At 49.6% G+C, this 13,812-nt stretch overlaps 1 protein-coding gene across 1 annotated transcript; it reads right to left on the bottom strand.

Annotated features, from left to right (window-relative positions):
• Positions 1-3,447: 3,447 nt before the first annotated feature.
• LOC147689192 (phytanoyl-CoA dioxygenase domain-containing protein 1-like) lies at positions 3,448-11,506 on the bottom strand. The gene is made up of 6 exons (XM_086940023.1): positions 11,377-11,506; positions 10,386-10,602; positions 9,306-9,397; positions 6,742-6,881; positions 5,035-5,139; positions 3,448-3,555 (listed from the first exon to the last, which is right to left on the bottom strand). The coding sequence occupies exons 1-6, from the start codon at positions 11,504-11,506 to the stop codon at positions 3,448-3,450; spliced, it is 792 nt and encodes a 263-aa protein (XP_086796149.1).
• Positions 11,507-13,812: the final 2,306 nt, after the last annotated feature.

Raw genomic sequence — 13,812 nt, forward strand, 5'->3', positions numbered from 1 at the left:
ATAGCTTAGTTCCTAAACATCAGATATCGGATATGATAGAAGCACAAGTTGATCTGACATGCCAGACTTCTGTCTCTTTCCGCCAGTGTAAATGTCAAGTCCCCTGCACCCCGTCTATCACACGTCATGCAGCTGCGCGCGCATCCAAGCTTCCGATTTCCGCTGACATTGCAACATTCTGTTAGCACCACCCCTTGGTGCCACCCACTTGCGTCACCTATCAGTGACGTTTCTAGCACACACGCCTAGTTTACGCCTCTTGATGATGTACTAGCACCACGTGTATACTGTTATCTTGTCTTCTCTCAGCTGTTACGCCTCTTACATTGAACATTATGATGTAAATCAAGTATATAAGCTATGTATTGTCAATAAACGACGGCGCGCTCATCTATCCCTTCTGACATCCTGTGTGGTGGTCAGAACATGATATCCTGATTCCTTTATGAGGAATAAAACCCTTAGAAACTCTTACACCACGGACTCTGTTTTCCTTCATTTCGATTGAGTTATTATTGATTAAGTACTTACCTGCATAGAAATTAAGAGAGTAAATTAATTATTTACATCAATGCTCATCTCCAGGTCTAAACGTATGGTACGACAAATGTCATTTTGTATGCACTGTCTCCCCGTTTGTTACATTGACTACATAAGTTATTGACAATACTGTTTGTACTGATAGCAGAATTGTTTTCATCTGCCCATAAAACAAATAGGCCACCAAAGACCGCAATGGACAGCCCAACTGCATACTTAGCTTTTGTGTATAATAATGTCAACCTGTACATCATCACAACAGATATGAACAGAAATGAACTAACTTAGTATAAAAACTGGGGACTGTGGAAATCGATAAACCTTAAGTATACATAAGCGGCGTTCATTTATGTTCGCCACAGTCACTGTTGAGAGCAGAGTGAAGATTATAAAACATTGTCTGCATCATCTTGCGTAACAAGGGCCTCTACGTGCGCGTAAGCAACAACCATTTTAGATATCACAGCCATTTTCATTCCCTGCTAGTCACCCATGATTCACCCTGACCTCGCAATCATCCCCAGCACCCTGACTAAGCCTGAACACACGTACTAGGGTCGTAAAAACCTTGTCAGCCTGACAATGCCCCGGAGTCACTTCCCGCTCCAAACCCACTTGTCCTTTCATCCTCCATGCACAGGCAAGCCCTCTTTTATAACCTCCTTCCCTGCACCTGGCCACTCAGAACAGTCCCAGGCACTAACCGAGCCCTGTGGACATTGTTTATTGCCTACACACGGCAGGGCTTGTTTCACCAACAAAGGGGCCTGACTTAATCAATAACCCAAAACCCTTAGATCTGACCGATCCTACGTGTTTTAAGATACTGTCAGAATGTCCAGCTGCGAGATAGCGATCATCTGTTACATCTAAGTGGGGGGACATTTGTTGCTGGATTTGTGTGGGAACTAGCTTGAGGCGGGCACTCCAAGGATGTTTGACCATGCAATAAACTGACGAAAGAAATGTATAAAAGGCCATGCCACAGAGATGCAGTTAGATCACCTCCTGACGATAGCCCCGGTGTCTGATGTGATGTGTTCTCCTCCTGGAGTAATAAACCTGTTCTTCGCTTTTCCACTTGCCAGTGCCTGCCTCACTATTTTGATAGCTAATATTAAGGTAAATTAGAGGTGGTTTGCACCAAGCGGCATCAAAAGTCTCGGGAGTCACAGCTGCTTTTTACACAACCACTCACACACAGAGTCACACATCCATACAAACACTCTGCCACTCAGCCCCCCTCCAGGGCCGATTTTGGCCCTAGGGGACCCCATCCTCCAGGGCCCAGCCTTAACTGAATGGGGATGGAGGCCACGTGGCCCCCTCCCCAGGTCAATTTCGGCATTCCCATCCAACCGAGCCCAGGCATAAATATATACATATTTAATGGGGGCAAGGTCTTCACGGCCCCCCTCCCTGGGCCAATTTAGGCCCCGGGTACCCCATTCCCCAGCCATAAACAAATGGGGAAGGTGGGCTGCAGGACCCTTTCCCCGGACCAATTATTGGCACGAGCTCCCCATCCCCCTGGGCCTGGCCATTTCACCCGGGTGCCCTGGGCACACAGTGTGCCTAATGGGGATCGCGAGGGGTACCTCAAGGCCCCCGCGTTCCAGGCTGGCTCGTGGCTTCCTGCTGTATGAACAAGCGCTGGAGCCCCCACTTTTTTTGCCATATTTGCTATAAATTCGCAACACATTTACAAAAAATGCTTTTTTAGCCTGCAGGGTCCCTCTGGGACCCCAAGACCAAGGCTTGGTGGTCAGGGTATCCCTACCCAGCCCCCTTTTCTTTTTCTTTTTTTTACTTTTTTGGGGGGACACTCAGCAGAAGCAGAGTCCCAAGATGGCTGTTAACACTTCCTGGTTGAAGTGTTGGCAGCCCCAATCAGATATGCCGTTCTCTGCACAAGCTCGTTATTATTCGTGAATTAGCCAGCAATCGGAGATATCTAAATTTGGTTTCCTTAAATTTCTCAACAACAACTGAATGGATTTACAACAAATAATAGCAGTTCGGGCTGCAGCTCTGTCTAAAGAGTTCAGGGGAGTTAGCGTGGAAACGGCACCTTTGTTGACCCCCTTATTTCTCAGCCCCTACTTGACCGATCTCCCTGAAACTTTCCATGCACAACAAGACTCACCGTGACCCTTCGTTGGAAAGTCTTGTGACGAGTCGTCAAACAGCGCCAAAGATACAGGCAACTTTAGTGAATCACATGTACCCAGTACCCCAGTGCAGACGCGTTTCGGGCCTCGAGCTCTTTGTCAGAGGCATCCTGCATGAAAACTGCAACATTACCACAGGATATATCCCCTCTTTTATGTCAATCATATCCGATGTATATATATAGTCACTCAATGATCGATATGTAAAAATGCGGGCTTGTTAGTGTGGCCAGTGGCGATGAGGAGGGGTGAAGATGGTCCTAGTGGGACGTCCCCTAGACTTCTAGATCGAAGTAAATTGATCTAGAGTTCCTCATGTACCGGCATGTATCCAAATTCATGCTTAAAATGAGACCAGCCTCCTCGTTACATATTTCTCAAGCTGGGTCCATCAAGATGTGTTGAAAATCAAAAGTGGTACTCTTATCCAAAATGTATTGATACATTTTTATTTTACTTTTGTAGAAAAAGAATACAAAAAGACATTCGCACTTTTGACTGTAAATCTGTCTTCCAGCTGTATGTTTAGCTCAATAAATAAACATTAATAAAATAAAATTTACATATACTCAGGCAGCTGAGATTCCAAAACAGGATGCATACATATTTGAACCTATAGGGCTCCATCTGAGATCAGGAATGAACCTGCACCATGCAGCATGCAGCAGCATGTTACTGGCAGTTATGAATTACATGAAGAGAGGAAGGTGTCTCCTGATGATGCTCTGCAGAGGTGTCAGAAGGTCTTGGAGAAAAAGTTGGGTGCATGATCTGTAAAGTGCTGGAATTCATCTGTTCCTGCAACAAGCATGGTGGCGGGGAAGGATCGGGGGCGCTCGGGGTCCTGGAATCAGAGAGGAGAGAAGTGCATTAGAATGAGGGCACTCAGACGTGGGAGAATACAAGACCTTATCATAGAGGACCTACACTGGTGTCATGTAGTGAGGGAGAGAAGGGCTTGATCAACCGAATCTCTAAAGCGTGTACTCTACAACAATAACTAACCATAAACCTTCCCTCTCTTTCAAAACAGCCTAAGAACCAACGCTAGCTAAATCCCCAAACTATCTAGCATTCAAACTTGCCTCTCTTATAGAACAACCTAACTACCCAAACTATCTAAATCCCCAAACTATTGAACCTTCAAACCTGCCTCTCTTATAGAACAACCTAACTACCCAAACTATCTAAATCCCCAAACCATTGAACTTTCAAACCTGCCTCTCTTATGTAACTAACGACCAAAACTATCTAAATCCCAAACTATTAAACCTTCAAACCTCCCTCTCTTATAGAACAACCTAACTACCCAAACTAACTAAATCCCCAAACTATTGAACCTTCAAACCTGCCTCTCTTATATAACTAACGACCATAACTATCTAAATCCCCAAACTATTAAACCTTCAAACCTGCCTCTCTTATATAACTAACAACCATAACTATCTAAATCTCCAAACTATTGAACCTTCAAACCTGCCTCTCTTATATAACTAACAATCAAAGCGATCTAAATCCCCAAACTATTGAACCTTCAAACCTGCCTCTCTTATAGAACAACCTAACTACCCAAACTATCTAAATGCCCAAACTATTGAACCTTCAAACCTGCCTCTCTTATAGAACAACCTAACTACCCAAACTAATTAAATCCCCAAACTATTGAACCTTCAAACCTGCCTCTCTTATATAACTAACGACCATAAGTATCTAAATCCCCAAACTATTGAACCTTCAAACCTGCCTCTCTTATATAACTAACAACCAAAGCGATCTAAATCCCCAAACTATTGAACCTTCAAACCTACCTCTCTTATATAACTAACAACCAAAACTATCTAACTCCCCAAACTATTGAACCTTCAAACCTACCTCTCTTATATAACTAATAACCAAAACTATCTAAATCCCCAAACTATTGAACCTTCAAACCTGCCTCTCTTATATAACTAACAACCAAAACTATCTAACATCCCAAACTATTGAACCTTCAAACCTGCCTCTCTTATATAACTAACTACTAAAACTATTTAAATCCCACAACTGACCTTCAAACCTGCCTCTCTTATATAACTAACAACCAAAACTATCTAAATCCCCAAACTATTGAACCTTCAAACCTGCCTCTCTTACATAATTAACAACCAAAACTATCTAAATCCCCAAACACACGCAGTTACGAGCAGAAATGCACGCACACAAACACACGTGCGTGGATGCACACACACAAACACATACAGTCCACACTGTCACTCTTGTCGTCTAATAATCCCACTGACACACATTCATACTCAGACAGTATGAAGGAGAGGATTGTACTCACCTCCACGGGGTAGGCTGTGGTGGGGACGTAGCGAATAACGAAGCCACATCTGCGTCTGTGGGACGTGTTGGGTTCACTGGCGTGGACTGTCAGCCCGTCGTAGATCTGGCGAGAGAAATGTAGGATATGAGCCGTGCTTATCTGCCAAAAATGTAAGTGCCAGGGCCCAATGTGTTACTCACTGGTCCACTGCAGCTGGCACTGCCCGCGTCACTTTTTTACCTTTAAGTTTTGTCATTTTTTTAAAGCTATATTAAATCATTTAGTTCTCTACTAATGAAAGTTAGTTAAAAATACACACACACTGCCACCATATGGTGGTTTCTCAGACATATGTGCCTTTGTTTACAGAAAAGCACCGGAAAACACAGGCACAAATTAAGCACTGGATATGGGACAGAGAAAAGACAGGCAGCGCCTTGAGGTGCACCTCAAGGGGAAACTGAGTACCTAGTCCTGAGGCACCCCAAGGAAAGCTGTGAGTGCACAGCGCTGGTGCACCCCAGGGGGAGCTGTGAGTACACAGTGCTGGTGCACCTCGGGGGAGCTGTGAGTACACAGTGCGGGTGCACCCCAGGGAGCTGTGAGTACACAGTGCTGGTGCACCCCAGGGGGAGCTGTGAGTACACAGTGTGGGTGCACCCCGGGGAGCTGTGAGTACACAGTGCTGGTGCACCTCGGGGGAGCTGTGAGTACACAGTGTGGGTGCACCCCGGGGAACTGTGAGTACACAGTGCGGGTGCATGCCCAGGGGGAGCTGTGAGTACACAGTGCTGGTGCACCCCAGGGGGAGCTGTGAGTACACAGTGCGGGTGCATGCCCAGGGGGAGCTGTGAGTACACAGTGCTGGTGCACCCCAGGGGGAACTGTGAGTACACAGTGCTGGTGCACCCCAGGGGGAGCTGTGAGTACACAGTGCGGGTGCATGCCCAGGGGGAGCTGTGAGTACACAGTGCTGGTGCACCCCAGGGGGAGCTGTGAGTACACAGTGTGGGCGCTTCTCTGTGGTAAGCTGTGAGTACACAGTGTGAGTGCACCCGGGGGAGCTGTGAGTACAGAGTACACAGAGTTGACGCACCCTCATAGAAAGCTGTGAGTACACAGGTTGGTGCACCGTCATGGGGAGCTGTGAGTCCACAGTGCTGGCGCACCCTCAAAGAAAGCTGTAAGTACAGGGAGGTACAGTACATGGGCACCCTTAAGGTGGGGTAGTGAGTACACAGTACATGGGCACCCTTAAGGTGGGGTAGTGAGTGCACAGTACATGGGCACCCTTAAGGTGGGGTAGTGAGTACACAGTACATGGGCACCCTTAAGGGGGGGTAGTGAGTACACAGTTCTGGGGACCTTTAAGGGGGGGTAGTGAGTACACAGTTCTGGGGCACCTTTAAGGGGGGCTGTGAGTACACAATTCTGGGACACCTTTAAGGGGGGTTGTGAGTACACATTAATGGAGACAAAAGGCTCATTATGGGAAGGGCAGTGCCATAAATTGATGGATGTCTTGGCCCTGGCCACTTCCCGACTGCCTCATTTATAAGTGGGAGAATCACTGGTCTGCCTGATACCCACAATGCACCGGGCTCCAGTATCATGGCTTTTCATGTTACTTCGTAACGTTGCAGTAACCCCTTGCTTGTTTGCCTGTGAGAATAACCACAACAGTGAGACATGAGTCCAGGAAACGACAGAGCGCTGTGAACTCACCGACATCTGCCCAGCCTGAAGAGGACACTCCACCGCCTTCTCTGCATCAACCAAGTGCCGCGGAATCTCCTGATTGGTGGACAGCATGTTTCCGGGGGTCATTGCTGTGCGGTGCTCCAGGACACCTTGTTTGTGACTTCCTGCAGAAGAAAAGAGGGTTGGAGTAAGGGGGGCACTGATTCCTGGCCTGGGTACTCATGCAGTCCCCGCCTCTGTCTAAAATGAGGTGTCAGCACGGGCCACACCCACAATAATTATACACACATTTACCTTTAATTATCATGCGTGGTAAAGGCATCTGCATGGTAAAGGAAGCGTGGTAAAGGCATGCGTGGAAAAGACTGTGTGTTAAAGGCATCTGGGTTGTAAATGAAGCGTGGTAAAGGTTGCGTGGAAAAGACTGTGTGGTAAAGGCATGCATGGAAAAGACTGCGTGGTAAAGGCATTTGCGTGGTAAAGGAAGCGTGGTAAACTTATGCATGGAAAATACGCGTGGTAAAGGCATTTGCGTGGTAAAGGAAGCGTGGTAAAGGCATGCATGGAAAAGACGCGTGGTAAAGGATGTTTTTCATCTAACAGAAGACTGCGGCTTCTAAATAAAGAGAGAGCCATCTCTGAACACTAGAACTCCCGCGAGGACCCTGGGGATCTTTCATCCAGGCCTCCACAGCCCCCAGGAGTCTAGCCTCTGACACTAATCTGGGTGAAGATTGTAGGCTCCTACTAGAGCCCTGTCTGGCCAACCCTGTCCAATATCACTCTTTCAAGGCAGTGGTGCCCGTGTTTACAGGCAAAGACATCTCTGCCTGTAGAACCATAAGCAGCGTCCCTCTGTTAGGACCTCGTGTCCCCCCGCTCCAGCTGTACAGTAAAGCACGGGTCAGGGTTTGATTGGCTTTGAAAAAAGTTGGCCCGAGCACCCTGAAAAAAGAGCCCCACATTTGCGGATTGCGTGGAAGATTTACAAGGACTGGCGCATCCCTGCAGATTAGCAGTGATGTGCCAGTAACAATGCGATTCGCAATTCTCCTTGCGCCACCACGGATGCGTCGCATTTACAATGCAGCACACTGTGGCGCAGGGATAGACAGATGCGTGTCGCATCTGATGGTGTAAGGTCGGTGCATGGCTGGAGTCATGTCGCAGGCGCAACGCTACTCCAGCAATGTTCAGGGACCGCCCATACCTAACGTGCTGCTCCACTCCTTACGCCTGCTTCAAGCAGGTGTAAGGTTTCGTCGCAGCAGCCTCTGAAAAATGACTGTGAAATCTTGTAGATTTCACACCGTCACTTTTACGAGTTTTTTTTCCGACGGAACGCCCACCCTGCATACCTTAAACCTGACGCAGGTTTAATGTGGTGCAGAGCTTCACAACGTGACGCATCTCCCTAGATGCGTCAGGTTGCAAATAAGTCGCAACGTGGTGCATGGTTTACGCCGCCGCTGAGTCACAGAAGTGACGCAACAACGGCGTAAATGTGACGCAATTGACTTGTACATCTGCACCCGTCTTTTTTAAAAACATTGCTTCAGTGTTTTAAGTGTTACAAAAAGAAGTTGGGGGATTTCTATAAGAGAGGTGCGTTTTATCTTAACTTTACTAAGATTTAAAAAATGTGATGATTGTTGCTAGGACTCTGTGTTGTTGGAATAGTCTACACTGGTGAACCACACCTGAATATAAGAGAGGCCACTTAAGCTCAGCCCCCCTGACCCTGCTCAATCTGCATACATTAATGGGCGGGGCCAGCCGGAGACTGGGAATGATACCGCCGCCCCCTTGGTAAAAGGGGGGTAACGGAGGTCCATCTGCCTCTGCAAAGGCTGCTCCGGCCCCCACTGGGTGGAGCAGCATAGTCATCCCATATCGGCCACCACGCTGCCCAAAAAAGCGGCCCACAGCTGCAACTCAGATACCAGCCCATCGCCCATTGCCCGAGAGCCCCCTTACCAATCCGAACCTGGCACGGATCCCTCTGATCACAAATGGGGGCGCTCGTACATAGCAGCATGGACTTGCTCCATCCAGAGATATAGTTGTGACCCACATGGTGCTGAGGGCGCCAGAACCTGTGTGGAGCCCGCGTTCTATCTCCAGACTTTCTGTACAAAGACAACATCCCTGTGTCAGGACAGCAGTGGACTCCGATAGAGAAGTAGACAATTTGTCAACACCACTGAGTCAAGGCCCAAGGGCTTCAACAATATTAGCCTGCTGCACCCCTGCTTGTCTGGACTCTGACTCATTGTGAATGAATGCACCGTCTTCCATTCTGTGTAACTCTCTCCCACATCCCTATGTCGCGACATTGAGGCTCCTTGGTTAACTGATGGCCTCCCCAGCTGTATAGTCCTGTCCCAGATCCTATGTCACGACACTGGGGCTCAAGGTAAAGAGATGGCCTATCTATCTCCCATGCTGTGGAGCCCTGTCCTAGATTCTTAAGTGATTACATTGGGGCTCACCAGTAGAGTATTAGCCCATCCCCCATTCTCAGCCAATCAGTGTTACAGCTCCAGGCTGTTGTGATGCATGCATTGACTATGGGAGTTTATCCATACCTGGAATAACCTGCAGGACACCATTCTCTGCGTCTACGTCATCCAGGGCAAGCCACACTGAGGCCACCGGGCCCCCCTCGAAGCCCCAATACCTAGAAGTAAAAGGAGGAGGACACTGTCAGCCAAACATCGGCAGACCCTGGGGCAAGAGGATGGCACATGAGGGCACAGGATGGCACATGGCAGGATGGCACATGAGGGCATAGAATGGCACATGAAGGCACAGGATGGCACATGAGGGCACAGGATGGCACATGAGGTCACATCATAGCACATGAGGGCTCAGGATGACACATGAGGGCACAGGATGGCACATGAGGGCACAGGATGGCACATAAATGTATAGGATGGCACAGGATGGCACATGATGATACAGAATAACCCATGAGAGCACAGTATGGCACATGAGGGCACAGGATAGCACATGAGGGTACGGGATGGTACATGAGGGCACAGGATGGAACATGATGGTACAGGATAATACATGAGAGCAGAGAATGGCCCATTTGGGCACAGGATGGCACACGAGGGCACAGGATGGCTATTGATGACACAGGATGGCACATCAAGGCATGGACGGTACATTTTGACACATGAGGGCACAGGATGGCATATGATGGCACAGAATGGCACAAGAGGACACACAATAGCACATGAGGGCAGAGGGTGACACATGAGGGCACAGGATATTATCCAAAGGCCATAGGATAACACATGGAGGGACAGGATGGCAGATGATGGTACAGGATGGTGCATGAGGGCATAATAAGCCACATGATGGCACACAAGGGCACAGGATGACACAGGGTGATGTGTGTCTGGTAGTGCAGCCAGCCTTATGCCGTCATGTACTGCCTAGATGAAAGATGCTGTAATCTATGCTGTGTGTGCACCCCGCACCGCCCTGTGTATTTAACACCACATGGTGCCCACCAGGTAGCCTGATAATCAGACATCACCAGGCTGAGGGGGCAGGAATGCCATCCTTTGGCCTTACCCTTGAAGTACAAACAGACACATCACCCCTGCTGAGCCCTCCCCTCCCCCACCCTGGAGCCAGCACCCCGCAGTCTGACTTACTTGATGTCCTGGTGCCAGGCCACGTAGGGGGCGCTGTTCCCTCGGTGGGGCACGTCGGAGGCCGGGTATTTACAGATGAACCTGGAGTCCAGCAGGACCACGTGGGGCCCCAGCACAGCGGTGATGGCCTGGAGGGTGTGCGGGTGGGTGGCGAGGCCCAGCACCCACGGCAGGCGCAGGTGGGCGTTGTGCAGGCTGTACTGGGCGTGCTCCTTCCCTGCAGGGTGAGAAAGGAAAAGACACACAGATGATGGACGGAATACAAAGCAAATCAAACATTCACCCCCAGTCAAGAGGTCTGGGTTCAATCCATCGTTCTTTTTGCTCACCTTGCCACCCCAGTTTAGACCCAGCCTACAGGGGACACAAGGAGGGGGGTTAGTCTCTACCCCGAGAGGCCTCTAAACGGAGGGGCTTATATATGGGAATGGTGGCACCGAGCAGCGCAGCAAAAAACATTCCTGCGCCGTCCTGCGCCACTGGAAAAGGCAGGAACGCCCGCATTTATCCAATACTGTGCATTGTTTTCCTTTCTCCCTGCGCTGGCGCCGTTTCTGCAGCCTAGTGTCAACGCTGGCACCCTTGCACCATGGTGCAGCACTGCCCGTGTTACAGCAGGATTGTATTAGCGCAGGAAGGGGCACCTTCCAGCATATAAGCAATCCATCGAGGCATTTTACTCTTTTTTTTTTAACACATTCCTAGATTTACAAGACCTTGTAAATCTGCGTCAAAAACGATGAGTTGCGACACCCACGCAACGCCCATGGAACGCCTTTCGGGCACAGTGTAACGCAACGCAGTGATTTGCGCTGCGTTGCCTTTCTCCATATTTGTGAAGCCGCTCAGGGCCACGCAGAGTGGCTTTGCGGAGCTTCATGAATTTGGCTTGGGGCTTTGCCTCGTGCATGTACCACTTAGCATGATGCAAGCATGACGCAAGGCCCGCATAAATAAGCTCGAGAGATAAGGCTGCCCTCCCTGCACCTACCAAACTCCTGCTCCAGCTCCTCGAAGGCCCTCCTGGCGCCCTCCAGCTCCTCCGGGTCCAGCACTGGCACCGCCGTCAGGAAGCCCCGGGCGTCATAAAGGGTCTTCATGTGCTGAGGGTCCGCCTCCATGATGAGGGCGAGGACTCGGACCCCGCTTCTTGTGCAAGGGATGGGGTCTGCCGCCGGGCTCCTGAGAGCTGAGCCCCAGATGTGGATATGTTCCTCTGGGACCGGACTCCAGATGTTGCCCTTCACCTCCAGAGGTGCTGATTCTCCAGGCGTTTTCTTCTGGCTCCCAAGACGCAGGTGCTCCAGATGTGGCCCTGTGGCTCCTCAGGTGCTGGAGATTCTGTACCCTGGTATTCAAGAGCTCCAGATGTGAGTGTTTCCTCCTGCCCCTTGCAGTGCTGGAGCTCCAGGTGTTGCTGGGGGTCACTGCCGCTGCTGTCCACCCTCCTCTGCCTCGGCATCTTATGTAGGGCCGCTCAGACCCGCCCCCGCCCCGGGGCTGCACTCCCATGACGTCACCACAGCCGGGGGCTGCTTTCGGTTTTTCCCATTAATCCCAGCTCATGACCCCAGGCTGCCTGGCATTGTGTAATCCTGGGCATGTCCGCAGCGGAGGAGTCAGGGGGGAGGCACTGCAGTCGTAGTGATACCACCAAATTATGGGACTTTGAAGTATGTATGAATAAAGAAACATTCCTTATTTACACTGAAGCCAGTATCGGGGTGTTACCGGTCCGAGGGGCTCCCGAGAGCAAAAGCCGGGTCTAGGCCAGACCTGAAAAGAACAGGTCAGTAAAAGCAGCAGTGAAAGGCCGGAAAGTATCTGACCTCACGGGAACTGACGTCAATTCTTCTCAAGATAAGGATGTGAAGTCACAAACGCTTTGCCACAACGACGTCACAAGAGGTGAAGCCATGACGTTAAAGGGGTATACTGACCCCAGCATAAGTGCAGCGCCCACACCCCAAACACAGACACCAGACACAGACACCACGGCTGACAGGCCAGATACAGACATCACACACACGAGGCAGAGCCTCACATGTGGGATACACGTGTCAAAGGCTAAGTACGTGTATGCACAGAATGGATTCTTCATATGAAGGATGCTGCCTTTATACATGGAATCCAGCCATCACACCGAAAAACAGCCATAATACACCAGGCATATCCGGATACACCATGGTGCAGCCCTCTGACGTATGAAGCAGGCCTCATATGCCAAATACAGCCACCAGACACAAGATACAAGCAACATAAATCAGATACAGCCACCAGACACAAGATACAAGCAACATAAAGCAGATACAGCCACCAGACACAAGATACAAGCAACATAAAGCAGATACAGCAATCATACTCTTGACACAGCCACCAGACACAAGATACAAGCAACATAAAGCAGATACAGCCACCAGACACAAGATACAAGAAACATAAATGACATACACTCAGCGCTCACAACCGCGTTTACTGCACTGTTCGCGCTGTTTTAATAGCGAAAGCTTTTAAATGTTGTAATTGAATCTGTTTTTTAACACGTTCAGTGTGGGCTAATCGGACACAGTTATTGTGATTTTCTGCATTTACCTGTCAGTTTAGTCTCTCTCCTACTCCCGCCCCGGTCCGCCGCGTCCAATCATGGACGTTTGATGCGGAGGGCGAGGAGGAGCCTTGCACATCCGGGCTCAGGGAGCAGAGGTCAGCGCTCTAGCGATCCCTCCCTCCAGCATAAATGTGCTTGGGCCAGCGACCGCGCAGCCGATGCGTGCAGCGGGCGCGCCGGAAGCGCGCCGAAGTCGAGCCAAAGTCCAGCCCGTCTGCGCCCATCCGCGGCCGGACGGGGCGCGGGGCCATAGACCCTGGTATTTCGACTCAAACCACCATAAGGTATGGCAGACATGCTTTGCTTGCACTACAACCTGACACGCCTGCCGCTTGGAAACATACCATGCTTGCCCAGTCGCTAACAAAATGTATGAGGTGCAGCTTTGAACCCATCCTTCAAGTCCCAGCTACCAGCACGGGCTCTACCATCAAAGCAGCATTATTAAATTGTAGATCTCTACGCAAACACGCTCTAGAAATCTACCATCTACTTGAGGACCAAGATCTTAACGTCCTTTTCCTGACTGAAACCTGGCTAGATGATCACTCGGACCCGGACATTATCCAGGCCATGCCCAACGGCTATTCCCTATCTAGACTGGATAGGAAGGACGGCAGAGGAGGCGGCATTGCCATAGCCACGAAAGCTCCTCTAGTCTGTTCCCTAGCACACATACAGGTTGATCACAGTGAAGCCGGTTCCTTCACAATCAACACTGGTCCCAATCATTCCATTTCAGGCATTTTGATATATCGACCACCTGGTAGATTGTATGATTTTACATCTACCCTTATGGAGGCTATAACTCATCTAGCA

This window comes from Lissotriton vulgaris, chromosome 10, assembly GCF_964263255.1.
Source record: "Lissotriton vulgaris chromosome 10, aLisVul1.2, whole genome shotgun sequence".
NCBI lineage: Eukaryota > Metazoa > Chordata > Amphibia > Caudata > Salamandridae > Lissotriton > Lissotriton vulgaris.

Bases quoted from the DNA above. Each gene is read 5' to 3' on its own strand.
- LOC147689192 (XM_086940023.1), bottom strand. From the start codon at position 11,506: ATGGAGGCGGACCCTCAGCACATGAAGACCCTTTATGACGCCCGGGGC. The intron at 9,398-10,385 runs GTAAGTCAGACT...TTTTACTTCTAG, and splicing joins GCCTGGCACCAGGACATCAA to GTATTGGGGCTTCGAGGGGG. The intron at 5,140-6,741 runs GTGAGTTCACAG...TTCTCTCGCCAG, and splicing joins TTCAGGCTGGGCAGATGTCG to ATCTACGACGGGCTGACAGT.